A 21,191-nucleotide genomic window follows, 5' to 3' on the forward strand; every position below is an offset into this window, starting at 1 on the left:
TGAAACCTTTGGTCGAGATGTAATGTGATATTTCCTGTCTTGGCCCTTATGCTAATATAATTTGAATGGGGGTGTGAGACACTATTTTAAGTAGTGTGTGCTTATCTCAACATCTGTGTTATATGTGCACATGTAGATGCTTTGGTACATCCATGAAATTTTTATGATGTGAGAAAATTTGGTATTTTTTTGTAGTTAATGTGTAGATGCTTTTAAGATAGTTGGAAGTATAATAAAATGACATTTAGATGGCAGTATTCTTAGCTCTTGGGAAATGATTTTTTTAAAGGATTATACATGCTGTAAACTTTATGGTATTCAAATGAACATGTTTAAGATTAGCTGTAATTTGGTCTCTAGCAACAAGAACAGTAATTTCATTACACAGCAGAAAGTTTACCCATATGACAGTATTCTCCATGAACTTGGGGTGCATTCTCCGTAAGATACTCTGAAGTGCTTAATGATGTTATTTATTAATAACCTTTTTATTGAAAGACATTGAAGACAGTGCATTGACTGGTAGAGATTTTACAGTTTCACAGGTACCAGGCTACTTGTCACATTATCATTATGCTTTCCTTTCTATGAACTTCGTATGAACTACCAGATTGCTTCTTTCTGGTTGCTGAATTTTAAGCTCTACAAACTTGCATGACATAAGGTTGAGTTGACAGTTTGCTTCTGTTGTTGATGCTCCTTCAAGAATTTCTCTAGGCCATCAGCTCAGATCAGCCTACTTGGAAAAACTTGCAGTTATTGGTTGAGTAAGGAATCGGTGTGCTTATAAATATGCTCTCAGTCACTACAGTGATTTTTACCTGGGTTTTTTGTGTCTGTGGAAGTCTTTAGAAGTATTACTTGGACAGTACATAAAAGAATTCTCAAACAGAAGTGGAACTAAATATTTCATATTATTTAAAAGCCAACAAATAAATATATAATTTGGGACCACAATATTTTTGTGTGAAACAAGTATAGTGTTACAGCTCCTCATTAGATGCAAGAACATAATTTGGCATTTTATGGATTTCTGACTGTGATACGATGTTATATTTGGTCATCTTGCCCTGGATGCTCTTTCAGAAATACTCCCCCCAAGGCTATAGTGTAATTTATCCCTGCTGGCACTAATATCTTAGGTAGGTTTGGAGTAAAGAAGATGCATGCTACCTGTTGCTGAAAAGTGATCTCCAAGATGCTTTAACATCTAGTTCATACCAGAGGAGCTTGATGGCTCTTACAAAGTTCTCACTTTCAAAGTAAGAACTTTGAAATGTATTTAGAATTTATTTCAGAAGTTTAAAGGGGATATTTGTTTCTAACAGTTGACTTATTTGAGAATACTACTTATGGTGGGATGGCACCTAGCTCAGGCTATAGATAAAGGTAGAAACTGTGTTTTATGCATGGTAAAAATAAAGAAAATCTGCATAAGGAAAGATGTCTTTTTATCATTGCTGTCTTTCATTTGTTGATATCCACTGTAGAAAGAAGCATGCCCCCTCCCATTTTGACTTACATTTGATCACTCTGAGAACACACATATGGAGTGACGAATACAACAATGTGCTTGAGGATGCCCCAAGTATTTTGTTGTAAATATGAGTTCAGTAGGGATGTTGATTGTTTTTGTTGATTATTTCCAAGGAGGGATGTTGTAATAATACAGGCTTTAAAGATATTTAACAAATTTAACAAATGCTGACAGGCAGCAGTTGTTTCACCAGTTAGTTAGCATCATTACTTTAAAAACTCATTGTGGGGTGCCTTAAGGCATGCAAGGTGTCATCTTAGAATTCAGTTTTCATTTAACCTATACATACTGATAATGGATGTAGTATATGAGAATTGACTCTATTTCAATATAGACATACCTTCTTTATTACAGCTGTGTTTTTATATATTGCATAAGCTTTATGATATAGGGTGACAATCATAGAATAACCCTACAATATGTGCTTCTGTAATTATGATTTCTTAATATTTATTGCTGATTTGGCATTTTAAAATAACCTGAACTTTCATAGGATTTAGCAGTTTAATAAAGTCAGAAGAGAAGGTCAGTCATATGTTTCAGTCAATGTGGAATGTTTGTTGGCTTTTCTAAATGAAAATGGATATCTGTTTATCTTGCCTTAAAGGTCAAGGCCTGAACTTTTAGCATATAGATGTAGGGGTTATTGCTGATATTCTTCTGTCATTTAAGGCTGTATAGCAGTCTAGCTTAATAGCTCACACAAATTAAGATAATGCAAGACATGACAGTGAGCCTATGTTTGTATACATTTTGGTGTAAACTGATACACAGTAAGTATAAATAAAAAAAATTAGTTCCTTGCAGCTAACGAATAAAGAAAATAAGACCACTGATAGAACACCCAGAGTGTTAGGTGAACCTTGAGCTCACCAGGACACTCCCAGAGTGTTCCTTCTTTGGCTGCAAGTGTTTGAACCAATGCAACTGAGAGGAATTTAGTCCAACACTTCTAAATAATAAATAACCAATTAAATAGCAAATGGCTCTAAGGCTCAGTCTTTGAGCACTTAGTAACTCACAGCATTTAGCCTGATACTCACTAAAGCATTCAAAAGACTGCTTTTCCACTGAACATTGTGCTACTCACATTTCATATCTGCTGCTTTTTATGCTGCTGTACTAAGACAAGCTTGAAGTACTCAGTCTGGAAATTAGCTTAATCTTATTTGTTTGCCCTTGAATATAATGCTCATTGCATCATATGATTTCTATCTATAACTACATGTTTGTATAGCTAAATTAAATATAAAATTCAGGAAGTAAAATGTCATCACTGAGCTCATGTTTCTTAAGTTGGTTTTAGTTCCACCCAATATTTTGCTGATTTTTTGTCTGAAGTGTTCAGTGCATCAGGACTTCAGTCCACTTCCAGAGGGTGACTTAGCCACTGACCATGGGAGTTGTGATTATCTCTTCCTTTTTGGCCTCTCTCTTGCAAAACAAGAAAAAGAAAGGGGAAGAAATGAGTGACAGAACTGTCAGGAAAGCTGTAGCAGTTACCACAGCCCCCATCACAAAGAGGACATAGCAGCCCTGTTCTAGAAGATGAGTCCTGAAACCAAGGAGGCCCCTCTGCCCAGTGCAGGAGAGAAAAATGGTTAAATTGTAGATGTGAGCAGGATTGTGAGACTTTGCTCTTCAGAGTTCCTTGTGGTCCTGTTTGGGGTGTTGGCCTCACTGAGGTTAATAATGCTACAACTTGTATACAGAGCTGACCTGAAACTCTGCAAGTGCCACCCGGGGACTGGGCATTCAGTGCCATGGGACAGTGAGACTCAGCCCTGCTGCACCCAAGCTCCTTTCTGCAAGAAGCTGTTAGAGACACAAATAAGTTGGCATAGATAGTTTGGGAGTATGCTAATTTGAAATGGCATCATATTTGCTGTGGAGTGGAGCTCATCTATGGGCAGTTACTTGCTTTGCTTGGATTCATATATGAGTGTAAAAGACAGGACCCTGAACTTGTCTGTAAGATATCCTGCATCATGGATCTGAAGTGTACAGATTTATATGCATTTTTCATTATACTCTCCTGTTTTCCCCACACAGAATCAAAGCCAGACTTTGAACTGACATTTTAAATTTTTGTTTAAAATTTCTTTTGAAGTGATATGTTCTCTTGAAATTCCTGTTCAGATGCAGAGTGTTTGTCAGTTTTGAAATGAAGTGTGTAGATGCCTAAATTACTTCACTGACCTTGAGAAATGAGATTCAAAAGTGAAGCGAATAATTTTGAGCATTATTAGTCACTGAAGAAGCATAAACTGCATCAGTTTCATCTTTCCATTTTTTAAAACCACTTGTGATCACCATTAGCAGGCTGTAGCATAAGGGGAAAAGAACATTTCTATTAGGTTGATCAAAGATCTTCTTGAGTGGTCTGAGCTGTACTTTGAGAAAAAAACCCTCACTTGTTCCAAATCACTCAACTACATAAAAATGGGCATGCAATTAGTCTTGATTGTGTATGTGGCTGCAGAAATTTTGTAGACAGCTGAGCAGTCAGCCTTCTAAGCAGTCATTTGCATGTACAGTAAGTCTGACTACATGTGCACAAATTCTGAAAATATGGGGCTAAAACCAGGAGCAGTAAAATGATCTTGGTTAGTTTAGTGATGCCCCTTACAGTAAGAACATATTTGCTGTTCAAGTCTTACATGAGGTTCAGTCCTTAAAAAAACAACCTGGTTTCCAGTGTGGAACACTGAGACAATTAGTTCAGCAGTCATCCTTCTGTATCTGGATCTTCAGAAAGAGTCTCCTGTGAAAAAAACCAGGGGGTTGAAGTGCTTGGAAGGACAGTGTCTGTTCTGAATATTATTAGAGAACATTTTGCTCTTCTGCTTGTAGTTTTATTATAATGTTATCTCTCTCCCTATTCTCCATCCCAGTATAATCTACTACTTTCATTAATTGACAGTGCTTTATTTTGTTATTTTTGTGATTTTGTGTCACACATTTTTCTGTCTGCAACCAACCTTGCTTATTGTTTCTGGAAAGGGAGAGTGTGTTCTTTGTCTTGCGTGAAGAATCTATACTTTACTTTCCCCTAACAGTTCACCCACGTGACTTTTCTTTGTTAAGATTGCTCTGAAATGTTCTTTACCTTTCTTGAATAAGTACTAAAAAAAGTGGTGCCCAACTGTCAGTGTTTAGATGTTTTCTGTTGTTTTAGAAGTGAAGTTTTCTGCATTTCTTGTTCTTGTTGCCTGCTTGTTTGTAGTTGTTTTTAAATTTAGAGAGATCTGTATTGAACTCCCTGAGAACTCATATGCATTTTCTTAAATTAGACTTGAAGGAAGAGCATGATTTACTTTCAGCTCTGCTAACAGTGCTGAAAGGCAAGACAGCTGTAAGAGAAGTATCACAAAATGTTGACAGTGTAGGTCCTTCAGTTGTTCTTTACTGGTCTCTGGACCAGAGTCCTTTTGAGAGGTTGAAAATACTGCAGAGGTGATCCTGGCTTTTTGTTTCATATCATGTCTGTATTTCTACCCAGGAGCACATTTTGCTGCTGAGAATTTAGACCTGCAGTTGGTGCTGAATGAGGAACCCACAACTTTTTGCAAAGGATAGCCTTAGAAAGACAGAAATGTTATGCCAGACACATTCTTTCCACAATCAAGAAAGTAAATCCAGCACTAGTGAGAAATGAACACTTCTACTCTGGGAGATAAGAGTCTAGTCACCTATACTAAAATTTAATAACATTTTTAACATTCTGACAGTTTAAGATCAGACTGCTTCCAAATGAAATTATGATGTTCATTTTGAAAATATGTTTAATTAAATTACAAGAATGTATTTTCTCTCCCCCTTACCTTAAAGCTACCAGAACTGTTTGTTTCTGAAACAGCAACTGACAGATCAAATCTGTCACTTTCCAGTTTGTACAAAATAGATATTTTACCACTGTAACTGCCCTTTTTATTCATTTAAAGCTACTTTGTCTTCAGCTCAGAGCTGGCTGAGCTCTTGAGGGTAATGAGACTTTAGAAGGTGTGTTCAGCATCACATTCAAGAAAAAAGGAGAACTCTAACCTGTTGAGAGAGATGCTGATTTATCAAAGAAGCCTAAGAATTTGAATTACACAAATTAGTGGGTAATTTTTAAATGTTATTATCACTTGGTGTAATTTGATCATTGTCAAAGATGACAACTATAGAAGGAAGAAAATGTTTTCTACCCTTTCAAAAATTTATCCTTTTTAAAATGTAGAAGAGGTTAAGGTGAACATAGCTCAAAAAAATCTAAACATTGCAAAGTAAATCTCCTAGCTTTGTGTAGGATGACTCCTCTGTTTTCTAAAATATGAAATTTTCTTCTGTTTTCTATTCATTGTAGTTCTACCTGTATTGTGTGTCCAGTCTCTCCTGTATTACTAGCATAAATCAGAAGAGCCTACAATATGTTTGCACAGTTCACTCATTATTATAATGCAGATTTACTCCCTAAGTACTGAAAACATTTTAGCAGCAGGGGGATATTAAGATCTTATATGTATTTCTATCAACAGGAGAATGGAAATGAATGGAGTGGAGAGAATTAAATCAGTTATGTGTATAAAAAAGAAAAAAAAAATTAAAATAAATTCAGTCACAGGAGTCATATTTATTTTTGTCCATGGCTGGATGTATCCATTTATTTCCCAGTGTTGTGAACATCTAATTTATCTATAATAAGCACAGTAGTTTATGCAGCCATATCATCCAGGGAGGAGCAGCTATGGGGCGTGAACGGCCAACTGGAGCAGAGAAATGGTAGAAGGAAAATTGCACCCAAAAGCTGCCTCATGCAGAGCTGCACAGAGCAGCACAGTAAAACACAGCCCAGTTGAGGCCCCTTCTTTCTACAGAAATAAGTAATTAGAATTTTCTTCCTCTAATATCTGGGCTCAGTGTGGATTTGTGACAATCTGCAGGATTTGGTAAAGACTTTCTGGAGGTTTGACAGCAGAAAATGTCACAGTCCAAATTTATATCCTGTGTGCATTTGTAGTGTGAAAATTTCAACTTCTGTTTTTTCCATGGGGGTTTGAAGTGCTGTGTGTGAACCAGACATCTGTAATGATGCTGTAATCAGGCAATGGGGATTAAGCTTATTAATAATGAAATATTGTCCTGGGAGTGCACTCGTGTTCTGATATTACTTTAGAAATTTTAGCAGACAAAACCTGTACTCAAAGAGAAGTATTCAGTGCTGATCTTTATAATAAGAAAAAGATAAATTCCATAAAAAGCAGAGATGTGACTTAAAAAAACCTTATTCAGATCATCTTCACATATTGCAGGGAATTAAAGAGCTCTATGAATGTTTGAAGCATCATTAAAATTGGGAGGTCTCCTAAGTAAAATATGGATGTTATGAGATCTAGTAGTCTTTTTATCTCTATGTTACAGCTCAGATAAATTTTATATTTCCCTGAAAGTGGATGAAGACTTTCAAATTTAAATGTCAACTGTCTTGAATGCTGCAGAAGGAAGGGAAGTTGCTCAAAATAATTAGCCCAGAGGAACTGATCCATATTTCCTGAACAATAAGATCTACATGCCCTTACTGTGTATACAGGAGCACTTAGTTCAAGATGAGGATTTTAAAAGCTTGTGTCACACCCAGTCATGTCACCTGTGTCAGTTTACTTAGCATGATTTCTGTCTTGATAATAAAATATATTGTACTAAATTTTTATCAAATGCAGTTGTGCAGATTTCAGAAATCTGTATGTTGAGTAGTGGTTACTATATTTGACTCCTGCTTTCTTTACATGTGTGGATATTAATCTGCTCTCTAGGAAAGTAGGTTTAGGTTTAGCAATTAAACATTGGCAACAGAAATTAATTAATTTACAGAAATTAAATAACATTGTGGTGAGCTGACCTTGGACAAGGTGCTCACCAAGCAGCTCTATGACTCACCCTCCTCAGCTGGACAAGGGAAGCAAACCACAGCAAAAAGCTTGTGGGTTGAGATAAGACCAGGGAGAGATCACTCACCAATTACTGTCACAGGTGAAACCAGCTTGACTTGGGGAAATTAATTTAATTTTTGTCAATCAAATCAGAGTAGGGCAATGAGAAATAAACCCAAATCTTAAAACTTAATTCCCTGACCCCTCCCTTCTTCCTGGGCTCATCTTCACTTCATGAATTCTCTATCTCCTCCTCCCAGCAGTGCACAGGGATGGAGAATGGGAGCTGCAGTCAGTTCATTGCAGGTTGTCTCTGCCACTCCTTTCTCCTCAGAGGGAGGTCTCCTCACAATCTTGTGTTGCTCCAGTGTGGGGTCCTTCCTATGGGAGACCGTTCTTCCAAGGTGAACCTTACCCACAGGCTGCAGGTCTCCAGGAGATGTTTCAGTGTCAGTCCCTTCCATGGGGTCAGTCCTTCAGGAATGGGCTGCTCCACTGTCAGTCCCCCACAGGGTCACAGCGCCCACCAGCAGACCTGCTCCAGCATGGGCTCCTCTCCGTGGGGCCACAGATCCCTGCCAGGAGCCTTCTCCAGTGCAGGCTTCCCATAGGGAACAGCCTCCTTTGGGCATCTCCCTGCTCTGGTGTGGAGACCTCCACAGGCTGCAGGTGGATCTCTGCTCCACCATGGACCTACATGGACTCCAGAGGGACACGCCTCTCCATCTTCTTCTCTATGGGCTGCAGGGAAATCTCTGCTCCACCATGGACCTACATGGACTGCAGAGGGACACGCCTCTCCATCTTCTTCTCTATGGGCTGCAGGGAAATCTCTGCTCCAGCAGCTGGAGCACCTCTTCCCTTTTCTTCTGCACTGACCTTGGGATTTGTAGAGCTCTTTTGCTCACTCATCTCTCTGGCTGCTGTTGCAGAGTTGGTTTTTTTCCTTCTTAAATACATTAACACCTCAAATGGTTCAGCAGTTGTGTGTCTTTAACACAGTTTGTGTTAAGCTTCCCAGGGCTCGTAGCTGGTGACTTGTTTCATAAAAGTTTGGTTTCTGTCCCCGTGGCATTTTACAAAGGTGCATGCTGTGTTAGCTTTTAGGGACCTACCTGATACTGCTGAGTCCTAACTGCAGGTTGCCATTGTAGGTCAGCTTAAATGTAGGTTGGGCCTGTGTGTGCCCAGCAAGGTGCCTTGACAGCCTCTGAGAAGTTTCAAATGCAAGCTGTGGGTGCTGACACTGTGTTGGGGGGCTCTCCACTGGATGGCCAGCTATTTTCATGCTGCATTAAGTGTCCTAATAGACTTGATGTGTAATATTTAGGGGGGCAGTGGCAGGTTTTTGTAGAGTTTCAGGGGTTGTTGGTAACATTACATCCATTGTATCTAAGAGAGGATCACAAAAGAGCTTTCTGTGTGGTGGGAATGGCTTCTGTTTGTCCTCAGATTGTGAGTCCCAGAACTGATTGCATACCTAATTTCTCTGAAATACAGACAGGTCCCATTTGCTGTATTGACTGGACTCCCACTCTGGATTTCTCCAGGTCATTTTAAGTGCCTCTGTTTTGCTTCAGTCTGTCTTGGCCAAGTGTAGTCAGTCACCTGGATGTAGTGCAGAACCTCAGAAGTGGCAGCCTGGGTTTGCTCCCTGCCTGCATGACAGACAATGGGGTAGAACCCAACAAGAGCTGAGGTTAAGCCTGGGGCCAGAGAAGGTGTTGACTGAAAACAGCCTGAGGTCCCCAGAACAGGAGAAATGAGGCCACTGAGCTCCAGTACTGTCACCTGCCAGTGTCCACAAGTGAGACACGCTGCCAGTGTCCACAAGTGAGCTGACAGAGCCCCATGCCCAGCAGCATTGGCTGACTGTCACCGTTGAAAGAGCTGCAAAGGAGAAAGGAAGGATCATTGATGAGATCCAGATTGACAAGGGGGAAGACAGTGATAGGATATCAGATATGCTTTGTTCTGATTCCTTGTCATTCAGCTCATCAGAAATAGAAATTCAGAAATATGGCAATGACTTGGAAGTCATCAGAATAGCAAGTTGCAGGGAGTGCCTGCTGAGCCACCTGTGCCCAGACTCAGTGTTTCAGCTACAGCTTTCTTGTAGATATTTTGTTTTCTTTTTTTGTCATGAAGTAGTTCTTGCATCTTATATGTATTTTCGTGGATTGTATCAGTGAGGTATACATACATTCTGCTTGGTAAAAATAATATGTAATATAAAATGTGCATTTTAACTGGTCATGTACATTCTTTATGCAGGTACAGAAGGCTTAGGATTTAGCATTACTTCAAGAGATGTCCCAATTGGTGGCTCTGCTCCAATTTATGTGAAAAACATCCTTCCGAGAGGTGCAGCTATTCAAGATGGGAGATTAAAAGCTGGAGACAGATTAATTGAGGTGAGGAAATATTACATGTTCCTTGTCTGTGTTTTGGCATGAGTCTACACACTATATCACTTCCAGAGGCTTTTATAGTATTTTATGTTACAGGAGATTTTTTTCCCCTCTTTTTCCTGTTTTTGGCTTTATTTTTTTAGGTAAGAGGTCAAGTTGCTGGGCATTTTCAGTACATAACTGTTTGAAGAGCTGGACCCAGACATACTACAAAAACATAAGTTTACATGTCCTTATGTGAATATGGTGTCATAGTCTTGTGTTGCTGTTTAGGAATATATTGAAGCAAAGGGATTGTTACTTAGTAAGTAGAATTAAATCAGCATGGAGTGACAGACCAGAAATTATTGAAGATGTTGCCAAGGATGGGAGGCAATACCCTGAAAAGGTTTAGTGGATTAACTGAAAAAGACATAAAAGGAGGGGAGTCCTAGAGAGAATCAAGGCCACTTCCCTCCTGAAGTAAGGATGTCCTCGAGGGAACTAAATTTCTCTTAGATAGGTGCCCCACAGAGAGCTTTCAGCAAATCTAGCTGGAGTGATATGTTACCACCCACAGCTCTTCATTACTGTCCCTAAGCCAAATGACACCAGAGGTACAGCTGAGTCTGTAACTGCCTCTCAGAGCTCCAACTTCACTTTACTGCAAAATTGGCCAAGTCAGCTTGAATTGTTGCTGGAGGATAGCCCCCTGTAATTACTGTAATTCAAGGTAACCCAGATGACTTGGGTAGAAGGGGACTGAGATGCATTTAAGATGACAGCTGTGGCATCTCAGCTCTGTGAGCTGTGCTCTCTTATGAGGGGAAGGAAAAAGATGGTTTGCATACTTCTGAGCACCATGCTCCCTTGCTTAACACTGTTAGTTGTTTTGCCTTCATTTCCAAAATGTTTCTGAGCAGGCAAGCCTGAGATTATTTGATCTTTCTCTGGCTTCTCCCTTACTGAAGTTAGTTTGTACAGTGGGAAATCTTGCATGTATTCCATACCTGTCTGTCCTGATCAGTGGCATGTGGAGGCCAAGGGATTGGACTACTGAACAGGGGCAAGAGTAGCAACCCCAAGGTCATAAAGGGAAAGAATTACTTTCTACTTTTGTCACAATTTGTTGGGCTAAATATATTTGGAAGGTATGTATAATACCAAGACATGTGGAAACAGGACCAGTTTGGGATCATATCTTGATTTTGCCAAAAGATATTTATGCAGAGGTTCTCGTAAGAAATACCAGTAAATGAGATTACTTTGCTTTAGTGTGTACTGGACTAAACTGTAGCTGCTGAAAAGGAGAGAACTGTTAATGTCTGCTTGTTAATTGTATTTGTATGGTAAGGATGACCATTTAATTAGTTCTATTAAATGAAAGCTGGAATGTGAGCTAAGAAGCAGATTGCTCCTGTGAGAGTTTTTTAATACTGTCCCATATGATTCACATGACTTTTTGCTGTAGTCTTTGCTGGTTTCCCTGTTTTGCAGTCTTACTGATGTCTAACATTTCCTTTGTTGCAGGTAAATGGAGTTGATTTGACAGGCAAAACTCAAGAAGAAGTTGTGTCCTTGCTGCGAAGTACCAAGATGGGAGGAACCGTTGCCCTTTTGATTTTTCGACAGGAAGAAACATTCCATCCAAGGGAACTGGTGCGTAAAATAGAGAGCAGCTAAGAGATTTAGATGAGTGTGAGCAAGTGATTTCATCTTGTCTCCTCTAAGTAAACATGCATGGCCAGCACTGAATATAAGGAAAAGGAAAAAAAAGCTATTTTGCTTTATTTAGAGCATTTTACATGCATGTTTTTTTATTTTCTTCAAGATCTGCTGTTGGAATTAGGTATTTGTTGATAATGTATAAGTGAGAGCTTTATTTGGAGTGAAAATGTTTATTATAGGAGAAGCTATTGAATAGACTTTATTTGGATGCATGCAGACAAGTAGATTATTTCATATCTTTCATAAGGACAAATCTGTGTTTGAAAGCCTGCCATTTGTCCCACTACCTGCTCACTAATATGTTCTCAAACATGCAGTATTATGCCAAAATAGGATATGTAAATACTTTTCTATCGAAAAGTGGAAAATATAGGAAGTAGTACCCTTTTTTGAATATAAATGCAATCTCTGTGGAATGGAAACCCTGCAGTTATTAATTTAGCAGGGCAATTCAGAAGATATTTCTAAGGAATTTACATTAAATAGGAATAAAATGATGTTTCATACTGTACCTGCTCCACTTGCATAGTGTATATTGATATTTCTCTGATAATTACTCAAGATAGCTTCTGTTATGAAAAGGTAGACCCTGAATTGTAGCAGTCTCACTTTGTTCTGTACTCAATTAAACTGCTGAATTTATTTATTATTTGTATTATTGTAACCATATACAACTCTAAAATAACTTACTTGGCTGCATTATCGTGAGAAGATAGACAAGTATAAGTAGGATGAATTAATAACTTCATTTTTCTATTGGATTTCTGTTATTTTGAATGCAAAGAAAATGAATTTTTGTTTGGCCATTTCAAGACACTAAACATTAGCCTTTTACTTTTCAAAAATGCCATTAAACCTAGGAAGTCCAAGTGGCAGGGAAGGTTGCCAATGAACCAACTTTTACCTTAAAATTCTTGGAACATGCCTTCAAGTGCTGAAGTGAAAGCTGTCATAAAGTGAAGAGAAATAAAAATTTGAAATACTATTACACCCTACCTTATCACTGTTACAGTGAAAGCAATCTGTTTAGAAGTTCCTGTGGCACAATTTTCATGGCACTGCTATCTTTCATAAAGGTGAATGAAAATGCTTTTTGAGATTTCTAAATAAACTTAGAAGTAAGAAAATATCTTAATTTTGTGTATATTATTTCTGTGGTAAAATGAGGAAGCTTTGATGCATAATTTGACATGAGATTTTGTTCAAATAATTGTAAACAAATATATGGTGTAAGTAATGCAGAGATTTAATAGCAATGCATTATCTAGTTTTAAAATAACAGCAAGTCAGCCCCTTTGAAGGAGTCCAAGCTCAGCAGCCTCCCTGCTGGCTCAGGGAACACTCTCAAGTACTTTGGCAAAGTCCAGTGTAGGGAAGCCAGACCTTGCTGTGGCTATTCAGGTAGCAGGTGGGCTTTGCACTGTGTAATGAGATCAGATCTGAGCTGGTGTGTTTTTCTGCAGCTCCAGTTGAACAAATGCTATTGTGAGGATCTGACAGTACATGTGTGTGATGATCCTCTGTTGCATAAGGATTTGTTGGTTTGCATTCTGACATGAGGAACTCTTAGGTATGCACTGCTGACTGCTGTCAAAGAGCAGGAGCAGAATTGCTGGGGAAGGTGGTGAACTAAAAGTCATCATAAAGGATGTTCTTTCTGCTCTGGTAAGAAATAATCCTTAAAAAAATAAAATAAGCCTTTTCATCCAGCTCCTCTCACTGACTTTTATTTGTTACAAAACAAATAAAAAATAAACCAACAAAAAAGCCAAGAAAAAAAGAAATAACATTAATTTTCAAGTAGGAAGGAGAATGAGCTGAAATCATGTCTATTCATCTTTTTCACATGCAGACCTTCTCTGGCCACTTAGGAACAATTTGTCTTTGCATGCTTTCCCTATTTCTTTCATATTTTCTACATTTGTGTGCATTAAAATATTAACTGAATGAGATGTGTCTCAGAAACCATATGTAGAAATCATGTTATTTGATGTTATCCATCTTATTAAGGGCAGGACTTGCTGTTGCTTACTGAGAACACTCAATATTAAAAACATTTTATATTTGCCAACATTTCTATAGATAGTATCCCCAATAAAAGAGGTGTTTAGATTTTATGTTTTATGTTTTGGGTTATGGCTTGAAGGACTTTTGAAAAAAATTAAACAACTTAGGGTTTCATTTTAAGTAAAATGAAGATAAACTCCTTAAATGTCCTAAAGTTTATTAACATTGCTGTTATTATGAAAATGTGTAATTTTAGCTAAAACTTAGGGGATTGTTAAGGTGAGCCAGCTTAGGTTGGTATGGGATCTCTGAAACTTGTGTGGATCAGGTCAGGTATGTGTGTGTGATGATCCAGTGCAGCAGAGCATGATAAAAATGAGGAAAATGTGGAAGCAGGGAAAAAAATCAAGTTGGCAGAAGTCAGCTTTTGTAATTAGTGAGATCTGGAAGAATGACCATGTTTCTCCAGAATACTGGGCATTTTACTCCTTCCACAGTTACCTTATGCCAGATAGATACTAGGGCTTGTCCACACTGACACAAGCAAGAGACACATCATCTCTTAACAGCCTTCCCTCCCTGCCCCCTCTTGTTACAAAAGGGCTGAGGATTATTCTGGTTAAGTAGAGCTCCTGGAGCTCTGTGGTTACCTCACATAACTTGTGAAGAATTTGCTTAGAGCTGCTACTGACTGTGTGAATCCTCTGAAGGACTGACTTAGTTATTTAGCTTTGGAGCTATGTTCTCAGTGCCAGAAGATACTGGCTGGCAGCATCAGTCTCCAGTACCCTAAGGACTGGGATGCCCATTGGTACACGTGGGGCCTTTACATTTTCCTTGCTGCTGTCTTCATTTTTTTCTTACTGGTTGTTGGCTTCAGGTTGAAGCTTACTGGATGTTTGAGTTACTGCTTTGCCACTACATTTTTGTGCTTTATCATTTGATTCTCCTGCAAAACAGCCTAAAACAAAAATGTCCAGTAAACCCTACCTGGCATTTCATTAGGGCCCAGCAGAATGGAAAGAAATAGCTGGTTAGCCCAAAAGCGATCAGCCAGCCAGCACTAAGGTGTGTCCTGAGTTCTCAAATGGGTTTTAATATAGGTGGGTGTGGGCTTAGAAGAGCCATAGTTCCTTATATGTGTTTCCAGAATTGTTGTGGGATGCAATTTATGATGATGTGTCTTTGCCTTAAGTGCCCTGAGACACAGGTGAGGAATGGAAAGTACAGGAGGGTCCCTTCTCTGGTGAACTGAATGCATCCTCCTGGCCTGGGATATGCAGATTGGCAGTCTTAGCTCATCCAAGTGTGCTCAAAAGGGGAATTCCTTGCTAATGAGAGTGTATTTTTTAAAAAATAGGTGGAAGGGTTCATCTAGACTGCTGAGGTCATTCTCTGAAAACTTCAGAGTAGAAGGGAAAAGCCAGGGGGGAGCTTCCCTGAATGAGATCATTCCACCAACCAGTAAATGGTGAAGGCAGTTGTGTTCTTCCTTGGCCAGACAGTCACCCACTCTCACAGCCAGGGAGAGTCAGGTGCATGTACCATAAGGACTCTGGAATTGTTTCTGTTCACTTCTCATGCAGTGGTCGTTTAGATAAATTTCAGTCAGGGGTGTGATGAGCACCCTTCATTTTTTGTTACCACTTCACTTCAGAATTAGAGCTCTTTGTTTATCCCCTTGCTGATAGATAGTATGTATCATATGTAGTTGTGTTCTTATTTATTTTTTTTACTTCCTTTAGAATGCAGAACAAAGCCAGTCACAAATTCCAAAGGAAACGGTAAGAGCTTTGTCTTTTCCATACTGGAAGACTCCCAAATGTTTTAAAATTGATATGGCACTTCTCCATCAAAGTTTTACAGATCCTTCTTTCACCTTGTATGCTGTAGATGGCTCTCTGTAGCTTTACATTTTAAATGCATTTTTAATGTAATTTCAAATACTGTTTGAAAATTGTACACAATTCTCTTAATGCATATGTTCAAGTGCTATTTGAAATTACATCTCTTATATACAGCCAAAGGCTGAAAGTTAAATGATAAAAGTAGACTTTAGCTTGGGTTACATATCGAAGCTAATTGTTTAAATCATGATTATATGACAGAAATTTGAGATACAAACACAGAAATTAGTCAACTAGGAATTAAGTCTTAATTGTATCCTCATAGCAAGCCATTGTTAGTTATTTTTAACAAACTATATGGAAGTAGTATTAAGTTTAACCTTTGAAGGCTGCACCAGTTTTGTGTGTGGTATTCCAGTGAGGCTCTAGATTGAGGTTGTGTAATGTGAATATATCTCATTTTAGTCAAGGGAAAAGAATCAGTCCAATGTACAGTATACTAATACATCGAACAAGTTTGTCTAAAATAAAAGGTGTATTTTATGAAATACCAACATAACAATAATATATTACCTTAAGATATGCTGGATCTTAGTTCAAAACATACTTCAAGAAACTCCATTCAGTTAGGTGCCTATTTTAAAATTAGATAATAAATTAGGTTATGGAGAAATTGAGAAGATTCATGATGGGATTTGAAATGAGTTAGGCTGCTGAAAAAGAGCTTGTCTAGATAATTCAGAATGTCTCACCATCAATGGCAAGATGGTATCTGGAATAAAAAGAAAGTCAGGACTAGGTAAAGACATGTAAGAGCCAACTCAGTGAGATAATCAAGGGTATGTTGGTTGATATTAATTTTTCAGGCCAATAGAATGTAACTGCAAAAATGGAAATTTGAGTTAAAAGTTGGCAATATTCACTTCTGGCTTTTAGTGTCCTTCTCTCTGAAAATCATCTGCTTAAGGGCTCTGCAAAACTGGGGGTGTATCACTGTTTCAGACATGCCTTGCAGTATCTCTTTACTGCATCTCATTAGAGGATGTGTTTTTATTTTGATAGTTTCTTACCATGTACTGCTGATATGGAAGAAGATCAAAGATCAAAGCCCAGGATAGAATTTCTATCTGTAATTGAATACCATTGAGAATTGAATACCATAATTTGTGGGTGCAGCCTTATTAAAGTATCCTGGTTTTAGGAGTTGAAATTCCACCCCGAAAGCTCATTAAGATAAAGCAGATTGCCTGCAAGGTGTTTATAGAAATCAGTTGCTCATCTGTTGTAAAGTTAATGTTTTGTAGCAAATTCCATGGTGAAACCCCTTCTTTGGGATTCTTGGAACCAACACATTAACTTCATCTAAGGAAAGAGCAAAATAAAATAGGTATCTCCCATTTTGTTCTCTTTAGATGTGGGGTAAAAAATGCTTGTTAATCAGGAGATTATGCAGGAGGAACAGGGAGGTATGAGTAGCTAGGAATTTCTGGGAAAAAAGAAAAACAGCTAGAAAGCTCTAGCAAGCCTTGAAAATATTGAAGTGAATTGGAAAACATATGAAGACTGAGTAACATATGGTTAGTGAAGGAATGAAGCTAGAAACCTGATCAATACAAAAAAATTTGCCTAATGTCTTGAGTTTTTCATTCTTTATGCATTGGGATTTTCTGTTATTTATTTAAAGGCTCAGGACAACTCTGATACTAGGAACATCAGGTCCCTTTATGATTACTAAACCCAGTATGTGAATAAAAAAATGGACTAATTGTGAAAGGTTTTGGTGGGTATTTGTAATGCACAATGCTTTTTCACTTATGTCCCTTGTTCCAATCTGCTTAGCTTTGGATAAGTGTGATACTTCAATTTTACAGACCTAATTTTCCTGAGCTGCAGTTTAATGATACAGTCACACATTCTTTATTATTATTTCTGAAAGTATTTCTCTTTGCTTTCCTTTATTCTCCTTGGTTCTGCTTCAATGCCTATTTATTTCTCCTCTGTCTACTTTTCAGGTCTTTGAGATTTCTAATCTTGCAATTTCTATTTCTGTGCCTTCTCTGATCTTTGTGCTGTTAGTAGTGAGGTTTTAGTCTCCAAGTGTCAAGGACTTGATAGTCAAAAGCAAAGCAAAAAAAACCAAAACCAACAAAAGAGCATGATGAAGGCAGTGAAGCTACAGAAATGAGAGAGGTGGAATGCAAGTCTGTTTTTCATTTAAAGGCAAAATGGTTGTGGGGGTTTTTGTTGTTGTTGTTATGTCTTTGTGGAGAAATAGAAGGAAAATGTGCCTTTGAAATTAAAAAAAAAAAAAAAAAGAAAAGAAACTTCCTTGAAAGTAGAAGGCCTGAAATAAAATCACAGAATATCAAGTCTAACTTAGCATTCTTTACTCAGGGGTTACCTTCATGTAACTGTTCCTTTGAAATGGTTTGCATGAATATTGTGGCACTTGGATGCAGTAGTTAGTCCTCAGAGAGGAAATGAAAGAAAATCTTGAAGGTAATTGTTTTCCTAATTTGTGGCCTGAAATCCTTGACAGAGTTATTCCTTACAACCCATATAAGAACACATATGAATACAGTTTTTTTTATGCACCATCACAGAATACAGATTCTCAGTCTTCAACTTCCATATAAGAAGATTTTGTAATTTGGGAGGCTCACACAATTTAAGCTCTGCTTTCCAGTTTTACATTAGAAATGCAAACTGTTTATGCAGCTCCAGCATCTATCCAGTCAGTAACTGTGCCCTGGTGAAAACAGGACTGGGGTTTTCACCTTCTGCTTTGCTTATGAACAGAGCCATCACTCTGCTTCCTCATGGAACAAGGAAATCTCCTGTATCTTGGTTGAAAGGTTGTTTCACCCAGCCACAAGTTTGTGCCATTTGTATGGCTGATGACAGCATAGAACAGATGCACCTATTGCTAAACAGGGTGGTTATTTGGAATGTAGGAGATTGCCTGTAATATGAAAAAATTAGTAATTTATCATTATTACATTTCTGTTTCTAAGCATAATTATCTTAATCCTGTTACAGTGCATTGAAATGAACTGTTAATTATGCTATGTAAAACATCTGCCAATTAATTTTTCCTCATACTCTTTGAAGGTTGATAGTGTTTCAGTAATGTTTTGCTTTTACAATTGTCATTCACTGTTAGTTTTCTGAATTCAGAACCAGCAAGTTAACTTTCCTGTAAGCATAATGCTAGAAAAATAATAATTATCATATGAGTAAGTATTTTCTAAGGAGTGTTGTCTATTGATAAGAAGAGTTAGAATTCAGGATTTCATTTCATGACTGTTGCACTCAGAAACATGGAAAAGCTTCAGTTTTCTGTTCTCATTTATTTTTCTGTCAAATTGCTGTAAGTGAGCAGAATGTTATGAATTTAAGTGAGTGCAGGATTCGTAACAGTGACATAACAGGAGTGGTTGGTGTGTTGGAACAATATATAAATGATTAGCAGCACTGATAGAAATTGCACATGGGATTGCTTTTTATTTTCTTCTGAACTCAAACATTTGATATTCCAGTTATTACCTAAATTTCATTTTGATCACTGTGTTTTTTCAGATCCAATTGCTGTTCTTGCCATGTTCTTCTGTGTGTGATTCTGAGTAAATTACCCTTTTTATGCAAGAGTTCATTGTCCGTAGGAAAGGGATGATACTGTTCAGAAGCATTTTGTAAGAATTATGAATAGTTACTTCTGTATGCTTTTTGCTCATAAGTTTTCATATTGTGAGTATGAGAGGTAATACTAGCAAATGCCTAGAAATACATGATTTGTATTGATTATTAGGTAGAAAATTATAGTGGAAAAAGAGCAGTCAGTGTTGAGCTTTAAGAGGATGTATTCTAAGTGCATGTGTGTTTGTCTTTTGCTTAGAAGCTGCTTGTATTACTTCAAGATACCTAGTCACTGGGGATGCATCCAGAGATACTTTTAAAAAGCTGTAATAAATTCTCACCACTTCCTATTTAGCACCCATATAGACCTTCAGCTTGGTGATCCAAATGTCTGAACATTGATCATAGATTCATAGATGGACTAATGTCAGACTATACCACCAGCAGTGCTGTTATCAATAGGTACAGAATGATTTTATTGAAAGAGGATGTGTCTGACTGATGATTAAGCTGATGCTGTTATTTCCTCCATGGTTCTTAGGAATGCTGCAGATATATTTTTGTACCTTTTTATCTTCTAATGGTGTGAGGCACAAGGGTGATTACAATGTTTTAAAAGCATTTTTACTGCAATTTTGAGTGGTTTCAGCTAATAATTTTAATCAAGTTTTAGATCACTGCCCATATGAAAGAAATAGGTAGTGAATGTGTGATTTATGAAAGGTACTGTTGTGGTTTCAATCTTTTACCATAGGAGATACTCCAGTATTAAATAGCATGTTCTGGCACATTTATGACTCAAGATAAGACATTAATTCCTGGTGAATAATTAATATAACAGTTAAGTGGCTGTGATCATGAATGCTTTCTGACCAGTCTGAATTTCCTGGAACGTTCAGTGATAAGCCACATAAACTTCTGCATAATGCAGTACTTAGAACTGACCCTCAGGCTCAGTTTTGACTGTAAGCAGCTGGTGATTTACCTGGGATGTGGTGTGGCACATTTAAACTGGCTTTGTGCAGCACCATAGGGAGCTGTGGCTGCCTTTGGAACACTGGCATTGAAGACACTTGCTGGAAAATTCCCAGCTTCATCTAAGACAGCATACGTGTCCCTCCACTGTGCCAGGGTTGTCTTAGTGCCACCATTGCAGAATCATCCAGAAGCCACGCCCATGTGTACAAACTTGTTCATTTGGAGCAAATCTCGTTTTACTGCATCATTGCCTTTAGACTCTTGGTGTTGATTCTCCCTTGTTATTAAATGCAGGGAGAATAGTGAGGTGAAATGGTTTGCCATGGTTGCCTGAAAGTTTGCAGCAGAAATAGGAGTGAGACACAGATCCCTCTGAGGTGCTCCATACTGGTATTACTTCACAAGGAATGTGTTTCCTGGCATGGATTTATACATGGGCATTATTTCTTTTTCAACTTATTTTTCCTGTCTGTCTTTTCCAGACACTATTTCTTTCTTTAGTCTTTCAGGTCTTGTAAATCCAATAGGCCAGTGAGAGAAGTACAAGGATTTTTAGGGAGCTCTGTCATTAGTGAGTTGGGCATTGAAGTTTTTCTTGAAGAAGGGATAGTGCAGAGAGCTGTAGCTTTATAGGCTTCTTTGGCAGAACAGACACCTACTGTGTACCTAATCCCTTGGTTTTTCACTTCTCTAGGATAAGCAAAGTGTAAAGAAACGGGGTTGGCATTACAATCACATGTTTTTGTTTCAGGGTATACTGTAGGAACACAAAGTTTGAATAGAGCAGCAGTTTTGAGCAGAGTATGTCGGCCTGAATAAACTACACTGATTATGGTACCTGCAACAGACTGGTCCCTGTGAGAAGTTCTGAGATTAAGAACCAACAGAATGTAATTTTAATGGTGTGATCAATTTTTGAAATGTAGAATCTCATTTGATTAAACCAGTTTCTATGACAGCCCAGATCAGGGTGTTGGCATTAGGGAGAGTAATGTAAGTAAAGTCAAGCAATGGACTTATTATAGGGAGTAGTAACAAACATGTGGATGTACTTAAACATGGGCTTTTGCAGAGCTTTGATTTCTATTCTAAATGAAAATCACATGCTAGAATTTTTGCGCTTTGGAAAAGCATTTAATTTTTTTTCTAAATCATA

General features: G+C 37.9%; 1 protein-coding gene across 14 annotated transcripts in view; it reads left to right on the forward strand.

Annotated features, from left to right (window-relative positions):
• PARD3 (par-3 family cell polarity regulator) overlaps positions 1-21,191 on the forward strand; it is a 443,013-nt gene that overhangs the window by 238,597 nt on the left and 183,225 nt on the right. For 10 of the 14 annotated variants that reach the window (XM_030229752.2, XM_030229783.2, XM_030229712.2 and 7 more), the window contains 3 exons: positions 9,724-9,863; positions 11,370-11,498; positions 15,320-15,358. In XM_030229752.2, the coding sequence (XP_030085612.2) occupies positions 9,724-9,863; positions 11,370-11,498; positions 15,320-15,358 (308 nt within the window). The remainder of the gene's footprint in view (positions 1-9,723; positions 9,864-11,369; positions 11,499-15,319; positions 15,359-21,191) is intronic. The other 4 variants (XM_030229789.2, XM_030229776.2, XM_030229725.2 and 1 more) reach the window with 1 other exon arrangement.

Source organism: Serinus canaria, chromosome 2, assembly GCF_022539315.1.
Source record: "Serinus canaria isolate serCan28SL12 chromosome 2, serCan2020, whole genome shotgun sequence".
In the NCBI taxonomy this organism is placed as follows: Eukaryota; Metazoa; Chordata; class Aves; order Passeriformes; family Fringillidae; genus Serinus; species Serinus canaria.